Raw genomic sequence first — 9,186 nt, 5'->3', positions numbered from 1 at the left:
TCCGTTTGACAGTTCTCGTGCTTCGATTGGTACTTTTGGTTTGAGATGTCCGTTCTCTAATAAGATCCAGGCTCTCTAATTTAACCTATTGCTTGAAAAATGCTAAATCAAACTAGCACATGTTTACTGTGCGTCCCCAAAAACGTGTGCATAAAATCCAGCTACCCACTTTTGAGCACCCTTCCCCAACAAGCGTGCATCTTTCCGTTACCGTGTACCAGAGTCGGTCCGTCGCCGCGTCAATCAGTCAGTTCGCGGTCGGGCGAAACCAAAAACGCATCATCCTGCGAAAAAAAATGGCAGAAAACCAAAACATCATCTGCGCTCCGCCGGATTGTGCCATCAAGATCAACAAATGGAAGGTCCGGGAGGGCTTCTCGGTGACCGGCGGCAACATCATCCTGTTTTACGAGTGCCCGGGCGGCCCGGAAAAGGACATCCGGCGGCTGAAGGCGACCAAAGCGGGCGTCGTGAAAAAGCGCCTCGCCAAAGAGGGCGAAATCGTGGAAAGAGGGTAAGTGGGCCGGATTTGGGCTGCTTGTTTTCGGGAGGGTGATTTTGCGCGGGATTTGAATTTTGAAGGTGGAATGTTTTTGGCAGGAAGCCGCTGTTGGAGTTGCAGCAATGCAGTCACACGACGGTCATCAAGGACATGTGCGCCGATTGTGGGGCCGATTTGCGCCAGGATGAGCAAGCCGGCGGGTCGGAGGCTTCGGTTCCGATGATACACTCGGTGCCCGAGCTGAAAGTAACGGAAAAGTTGGCCAAGAAGTTGGGCCAGGCGGACACGGAACGGTTGCTGCGGGATCGAAAGTTGGTGCTGCTGGTGGATTTGGACCAGACGTTGATTCACACAACGAATGATAACGTGCCGAACAACCTGAAGGACGTGTACCACTTCCAGCTGTACGGTCCGAACTCTCCCTGGTATCACACCAGGTTGCGACCCGGGGCGCTGCAGTTCCTGGCCAAGATGGACCCGTTCTACGAGTTGCACATCTGCACGTTTGGGGCACGCAACTACGCGCACATGATTGCGCAGTTTCTGGACGAAAAGGGTCGCTACTTTTCGCACCGGATTCTGTCCCGCGACGAGTGCTTCAACGCCACCAGTAAAACGGACAATTTGAAGTAGGTATTATGGGGTAGCTCCTTTGAACGAGAAATAGTTGGAAATTTTCGTTTCAGGGCCCTTTTCCCCTGCGGAGACTCGATGGTGTGCATCATCGATGACCGCGAGGACGTGTGGAACATGGCGGCGAATCTGATCCAGGTCAAGCCATACCACTTCTTTCAGCACACCGGGGACATTAATGCGCCGCCCGGCATGTCTAAGAACGAGCTGGACGGAAAAGGGGTGGACTTTAAGGGTAACTTGGACTAAATTCTTGTATTAAAATAATTTAAAGAACTCATTTTTCGGTAGACCTAATTGGTCAAGCCCACAAGGAAAAGAAGGACAAAGAGGGCAGCCGTCCGCCGACGCCGAAGATCGAAACGGAGGAGGTGACGAAACCGGTAGAGGATTCTTCAAAGCCGGAAGAGAAAGAACCGCCAGCGGTGAAGGCTGAGGATGAAAAGGAAACGGGAGTTACTGAAGGAAAGGAGGAGGAGAAACCTCCCGAAACGAAACAAGCTGATGATGGTGGGACTAAAGAGGACAAGAAACCATCGGACTCTACTGATGGAAAGAAGGAAGATGCCTCGGAAGAAATGGTTGTCGTGAAGAAGCCAGATTCTGATAGTGGAGAGAACTTGATCGAGATTGAAGATCCGGACGATTATTTGCTCTATTTGGAGCACATTTTGCAGAAAATACACGAAATGTTCTACAAGGAGTATGACCGCACGAAGCAGGTGAGATATTTTGCATTACATATCCGTGGTGATTATTGCATTCGATCGAAATATTGCGATCGTGATTTGTTGATAGTAGATTGAGATCACTCACGATCCCGAAAAATTAAAGAATTCAAAATGTTTGAAAGGTTTAATGTTTTAACCTGGCCATGGTCTTCGTCTTCTACACACACGAATGGTATTCCGGGTCTATAGGACCCAGAAATGTTTTCGGCTGCCAAAATTCGAAATTGTAACCGATTTTGGATGTCTTGGCCGCAAATGAAAGGCTAGGATGTCTACTTTCTGAATCTGACCGGCAGAACCGGTTTTGGATACCGTGGCCACCGGGAACCAGCTATAACTGAAAAAAGTCCTTTTTGAGGCCCCTACTTTAAGGAACTGTATCTCCGAAACGATTGCACATAGCAGGTTGCTTCCGGTTGCATTTGACAGATAATAACTTGAATTTTAAGCCCCAGAAAAAATAATTGGTCCATAGTGGCCACCGGTTCCGGTAACCCGGAACTTCCGGAAAACTTGATTTTTGCAGTTTTTGACATAAAACCGTCACACGGACCAGTCTTTTGAAACGGATTATTTTGCAAATCATTGCAGAAGGATACTACATACTACCCCTGACTGTTTGGTATCGGTTCTGGCCAACTGTGGCCAATCCGGACCGGTTCCAGGGGTACCCTAAACGGTTCCAATAATTGTCACGCTAGAAATCCGTCATGTTGCATATCAAACTTCATGAAATTGAAAGTTATGACCATCTGAGGTCATGCCGATGTCCTCTGACCCAACCTGGTCACTCCGGAACCGGTTACCGGTGGCCACTGAGGGACACTATCGGAATATGCAATGAACCCTATCATCCGACGTATCAAACTTCATGAAATTGAAAGTTATGACCATTTGAGGTCATGCTGATATCCCTCTGACCCAACTAGGTCACTCCGGAACCGGTTACCGGTGGCCACTGAGGGACACTATCGGAATATGCAATGAACCCTATCATCCGACGTATCAAACTTCATGAAATTGAAAGTTATGGCCACTGGGGACACTATCGGAATATGCAATGAACCCTATCATCCGACGTATCAAACTTCATGAAATTGCCAGTTATGACCATCTGAGATCATGCCGATGTCCTCTGACCCAACCTGGTCACTCCGGAACCAGTTACCGGTGGCCACTAGGGGACACTGTCGGAATATGCAATCAACCCTATCATCCGACGTATCAAACTTCATGAAATTGCAAGTTATGACCATCTGAGATCATGCCGGAAGATGAGGGGTTATTTTGCAGACATGGTTTATCCATTTATCCAGCAGAGTAAATCTGCCAAGCTTACTAGCTCAGTTAAAAAAAAACGACAGTGGCCCCATGCCGATTTTGTGCAGGTTATATCAAGCAGGACAATGTCCTGTTAGAAACCCTGCGAGTATTCGTAGTTCCCTATGGTTTGAGCCAAGAAGTTTCTTGATAATTGAAGGACTTAGAGTGATAAAAGTTTTAGCTTGTTCATTGCATATTCCGATAGTGTCCCTCAGTGGCTACCGGTAACTGGTTCCGGAGTGACCAGGTTGGGTCAGAGGACATCGGCATGACCTCAGATCGTCATAACTTTAAATTTCATGAAGTTTGATACATCGGATGATAGGGTTCATTGCATATTCCGATAGTGTTCCTCAGTGGCCACCGGTAGCCGGTTCCGGAGTGACCAGGTTGGGTCAGGAGACATCGGCATGACCTCAGATGTTCATAACTTTCAATTTCATGAAGTTTGATACGTCGGATGATAGCGTTCATTGCATATTCTGATAGTGTACCTCAGTGGCCACCGGTAGCCGGTTCCGGAGTGACCAGGTTGGGTCAGAGGGAAATCAGCATGACCTCAGATGGTCATAACTTTCAATTTCATGAAGTTTGATACGTCGGATGATAGGGTTCATTGCATATTCCGATAGTGTCCCTCAGTGGCCACCGGTAACCGGTTCCGGAGTGACCAGGTTGGGTCAGAGGACATCGGCATGACCTCAGATGGTCATAACTTTCAATTTCATGAAGTTTGATATGCAACATGACGGATTTCTAGCGTGACAATTATTGGAACCGTTTAGGGTACCCCTGGAACCGGTCCGGATTGGCCACAGTTGGCCAGAACCGATACCAAACAGTCAGGGGTAGTATGTAGTATCGTTCTGCAATGATTTGCAAAATAATCCGTTTCAAAAGACTGGTCCGTGTGACGGTTTTATGTCAAAAACTGCAAAAATCAAGTTTTCCGGAAGTTCCGGGTTACCGGAATCGGTGGCCACTGTGGACCAATTATTTTTTCTGGGGCTTAAAATTCAGGTTATTATCTGTCGAATGCAACCGGAAGCAACCTGCTATGTGCAATCGTTTCGGAGATACAGTTCCTTAAAGTAGGGGCCTCAAAAAGGACTTTTTTCAGTTATAGCAGGTTCCCGGTGGCCACGGTGTCCAAAACCGGTTCTGCCGGTCAGATTCAGAAAGTAGACATCCTAGCCTTTCATTCGAGGTCAAGGCAACCAAAATCGGTTACAATCTCGAATTTTGGCAGCCGAAAACATTTCTGGGTCCTATAGACCCGGAATACCATTGGTGTCAGTTTTTTTTTGGCGGGCACTTCCGGTGGCCACCGGAAGTTCATTTTTGGCCAGAATGTGTGTCTTAATAAGTTACACAAAGTCACAAAATTTCAGATCTCAAGGTGTTTTTGGTCAAAAGTTACAATCACTTTTATAGTGCTACTGGGTCCTATAGACCCGAAGACCATGCCCGGGTTAAAGTCTCAAAAAAATTAATACTTTGTTTTTTTTTTAATCAAGATTTTTTTGTCAAATATAATTCAAAATTTATGAAATTTTCTTTTAAAGCTTTCAGAAAATTTAAGAATTAAGAGTTAGAGATTTTTTTTAATTATAAAAAAATCTAAAAACTAAAAAAAAACTAAGTTTAAAATAAAAATCAAGTTCTGTAGGATAAAATAAATATTAAAAATTAAATTTTAGAATTTTGATATTTGAACAGATTAAAAATAAAAACAAACATTAAAAAAAAATCCAAAGAAAATTAAAAACAAAATGAAAAATTTAAAAGCAAATCAAATGTCAAACAAAATTTCAAAAAATCAAAGATATTTTTAAATTAAAACAAATTTGAAAAACCATAAAAAATATTTTTTTAGATTTGACAATTCAAAATTTAAAACAAAAATAAAAAAACTAATTAGAAATATCTAAGAATTTTTAAAAATAAAGAAAACAAAATACCAGAAAAATAAAAAAAATAACAGATTTTATAAATTGAACAATTTAAAAAACTCAATCAAAAGAATATATGAAAGTATAGAAAATTTCAATTTAAATAATAAAAAAAAAAATCAAAATCCGAAATTACCGAATTAAAAAAAACCTCAAAAAAATTTAAAATATATTCTAACTAAATTCTAAGATAAAAAAAGGATGAAAGTTTTGAAAATTTCAAATCCAGAAAATTCAGAAATTTAAAATTTTTAATTATGTATTAAAATTTCATGATTTTCATTAGTTTTTAAATTATTAAAATTTTATAGATTTTTTAAATTCTGAGTCTTTAAATTAAGAAATGATGCAAAAAAAATTAACACTCAACATTTTTTTCAAACCTTTGAAATTATTAAATTTGATAAATACTATTTTTTTCAGGAAAAAATGATTATAAAAATCCAAAATAAAAAAAAACGATTTCAGTTTTTCAAAATATGTTTATTCAAAATATTCAGTTTATTAATTTCCAAATTAACTAAACTTTTTTTTAATTTAAAGTTTAAAAAAATCAAACCGTTCAAAATAAATGAAAACAGATTTAAAAAAGTTAAGGGAATTCAAAAAGCATAGAAAATTTCAATTTAATAAATAATTAAAAGTTTAAAGAGTCGCTGGTAGGAAGTTGGGTTCACAACCCAAAGGTCGTCAGTTTGAATCCCGGGGTGGATGGAAGCTAAGGTGTAAAAAGAGGTTTGGGGTAAAACGAGCATTGAAATTTGATGTTCTAGATACGATTTGCTGACTATCGAAACATTTTGATCGAGTGTAACAAACACCACGATCAACTTGGCGAGTTTAACACTTATTTTCCCGTTCCAGATCTCCGACCTCAAGCGCCTCATCCCGCAGGTCAAATCGCAGGTGCTGGTCGGCCACAAGCTCGTCTTTTCCGGCCTCGTCCCAAACAGCATGAAGCTGCACCAGAGCAAGGCGTTCCAAGTGGCCCGCAGCCTGGGCGCGACGGTGACGCCAAGTTTCGAACCGGACACGACGCACCTGGTCGCGGTCAACGGCACCTCGAAGGTGCACCATGCGCGCAAGAATCCGAAAATCAAAATCGTCACCCCCGAGTGGCTGTGGACGTGCGCCGAACGCTGGGAGCACGTCGAGGAGCTGCTGTTCCCCCTGCGGCAGTCGAAGCCGGTGAAAATGAACCGACAACCGCCGCCGCACTGCCACAGCCCGGGTAGGTTTAGGGAATTTTTGAAATGTCTTGCAGGGTTTCTAAACTTTCAAGTTTTATTCCAGAGCACGTGGTCAACTACGGCGAGGGCAAGAGCGGGTCCAGTAAAAAGTCGGACAACGTCCCGCCCAAGTTCATCGACACGATCAACCCGCTGCTGAGCTTCTCGAACGACGATCTGGACGCGATGAACGACGACTTTGACGAGTTTTTCGAGTCGGACGACAGCTCGAGCGACGACGAACCGGTCGACATTGAAAATCCGCCGATGGACAAGAAATTGCGCAAGCGGCAACGAAAGGAGAAGGAAAAACCGCAAAACATCTTCCAGAAGCGCGAGGGCGGTGGCGGCAGCGGCGGCGCCATTTGTGACGTGGATCCAGACGAAGAATCGACCAGTAAAACGCTCATCCGGTACACGGACCAGGAAGACAACAGCCAGACTAACCTGAGTTCGGACGAAGATGAAAGCCCAAGCGCAAAATTCCGGCGGGGCGGAGAGTTGCCGTCGGATTTGGACATGGGCTCCAACAGCGAGGGAAGTGACGATCCGATCGACGACGTGGACGACGGCGACTGGAACATGATGGGGGCGGCCCTGGAGCGGGAGTTTCTCGGGCTGGACGATTAAGGTATCTACGCCCGGTGAGTTGCGCAGGCAGTACAAAAGGCTTAGGAAAAGTGTGACCTCCGCGTTTTGTTTTTGTTTCCCTTTTCTTTTCTCTCAATTAAGTTGTAAATGTAGAAGAAATCGTTTGTTCGCGTTAGTGTGCCTAAGGACCACCTTAAGCACTCTCTCTATTGTACAGTAATTACTAATTATAAACAACAAAAACCCAAGCATTTCTCTCCAACCATCGCATGATGACCTCCCCCAAACCTCACACCGCAAACGGTTGATCCTTGCCGTCCTCGTGGTACTTGATGTACGTTTCCTGGTGGCTGAAATCCTGGCTGCCCTCGAGCCGGCCCCGCGGCGGTGCCTTCTCGTAGTCGAACGCCCCGCTCGACTTGCCAAACAGCCGGTTCGTTTCCTCAATGTCCTCGCGGTACTTGCCCACGGTAACCTTCTTGCCCGTGATCGGATCCGTCACGTCGCCCAGCGGGTACACGATCTCCTCGATCGAGTGCGTTATCAGCCGGGTCAGCTTCTGGGGCAACTCCCGGATCAGCACGATGTCGCCGGTTTTGCACTTTTTGCTCGGATCGTGCACGAAGTAAAACTCGTCCTTTTTGAAGTACTGCAAGCGCCGAAATCATGTAAATTAAAATTATGCAACTTGCCGGGGAGGAAGAAAGCTTACCATGTTGAGATTGGTGTCCAGCTCCATTCGGCGGACGCGGATTTTCGACGCGGTCTGCTTCACGCACGGGATCACTTGACCCAGCAGCATAAACGTTCGGCTAGCCATTGTTTTAAGTGGTAATTTGTACGATTTTTAGTTGTAAATGCTTGATTTTAAAAAATCTGTGTGCAGATCATACATGTAGAATCACAACATTGCACGCTGTCAAAATGGGATTAGGGTGACCGTTACATTACGTTACTAAATTTTGAATTAAAATTTGCTGGCGGTGTAGAACGCTTGTAGAATACGGGGCTTAAATAAAACAAATCAAGCAAAACAATAGGTCTATTCCCGTACTTGCAGAATTGCAGAATTTCTGCAGCTTCTGCAGAATTCTGCAGCCAGCATAAGTCACTTTTTTGCAGCACGTTCCCGTACTTTTCAGCTCGCTCTCTTCATCTCTCTCTTTTGCAGAAGTTTTGCAAGGAGAGAAGCGGCAAACAATTTGCCTGGGTAGCGCGTTCCAGTACTTTTTCTGCAACATTGTACACAGTTGAGTGGATTTACTCAAACTGGGTATTATTTTTTTTAATTATTTCAAAATATTAAAGAAAGGGGTTGACAAAAAAAGTTATTGAAAGAAGGTTACCTCTTGAACTGGGACATTATTGTTTTATGCAGCACAACATTTTATTTAAAAAATCAAGGATGTATTATTTATTCAGTAACTAGAAATTAATTATGTTTAGGTAGAAATCATATATTAGAAACAACTTAAAAATTTTACATTAGGTAAACAATTTTACAAATGAGAGTGGCAGGTACGTTTAATAAATATGATAAAAAAGAAAAACAAAGTTTTATATAGAAGGGATCATAAATACATGTTTAATAGATAAATAGAAATGATCAAAAACTCAAAAATTTTGATACACATAAATAATGCAATCTGGAAATTAAGAAATCCACAGTTAAAAATATTAAAAAAATATTTCCACATCAAGAAACTTAAAAAAAAACATCAAATCAGATATTTGAGAAATGCAAATAATTATATCAGAAAAATAAAAAACAACAAATATTTCAAAATGATTTAAGTTCAAAAAGAATCTTAATTTTAAAAAATCAAAATAAAAAAAAAGTTGAAAAAAAATTCGAATTAAAATAACATTTTGTTTTAATATTTATATGCTCAGAACACAACAAATTCAAAAGCTACAGTTAAAAATAAAAAGGAAGAAACTTAAAGAAATTATAATTTCAAATACACGTAAAATTAAAAAATTCTGTAAATCAAAATTTTTAAAGCTCAAATATAAATAAAATAGGAACAGTCAAAATTTCCAATCTCTAAATCCTCCAAACTTGAGTTTCTAACCTAAAATATGACTTCAAATAAAGTGTATTTATTATGATTCAAGATGGCGTAGAAATTAAAAGTTCAAGAGTTTAAAAATTTACGAATTTAAGAATTTAAGAATTTAAGAATTTAAGACTTAAAGAATTTAAGAATTTAAGAATTTAAGAA

The 9,186-nt window shown here is 41.7% G+C and overlaps 2 protein-coding genes across 2 annotated transcripts; one reads left to right on the top strand and one right to left on the bottom strand.

Annotated features, from left to right (window-relative positions):
• Positions 1-229: 229 nt before the first annotated feature.
• LOC120420087 (RNA polymerase II subunit A C-terminal domain phosphatase) lies at positions 230-7,209 on the top strand. The gene is made up of 6 exons (XM_039583017.2): positions 230-514; positions 601-1,131; positions 1,189-1,370; positions 1,427-1,857; positions 6,006-6,372; positions 6,435-7,209. The coding sequence occupies exons 1-6, from the start codon at positions 297-299 to the stop codon at positions 6,998-7,000; spliced, it is 2,295 nt and encodes a 764-aa protein (XP_039438951.1). The 5' UTR covers positions 230-296; the 3' UTR covers positions 7,001-7,209.
• Positions 7,128-7,869, bottom strand: LOC120420090 (28S ribosomal protein S17, mitochondrial). Its single transcript, XM_039583022.2, has 2 exons — positions 7,674-7,869; positions 7,128-7,610 (listed from the first exon to the last, which is right to left on the bottom strand). The coding sequence occupies exons 1-2, from the start codon at positions 7,779-7,781 to the stop codon at positions 7,251-7,253; spliced, it is 468 nt and encodes a 155-aa protein (XP_039438956.1). The 5' UTR covers positions 7,782-7,869; the 3' UTR covers positions 7,128-7,250.
• Between the last annotated feature and the right edge of the window lie 1,317 nt (positions 7,870-9,186).

This window comes from Culex pipiens, chromosome 3 (genome assembly GCF_016801865.2).
Source record: "Culex pipiens pallens isolate TS chromosome 3, TS_CPP_V2, whole genome shotgun sequence".
Taxonomy (NCBI): Eukaryota; Metazoa; Arthropoda; class Insecta; order Diptera; family Culicidae; genus Culex; species Culex pipiens.
Note: the sequence above shows the minus strand (reverse complement) of the source record. Positions and strands in the feature narration are given on the sequence as shown.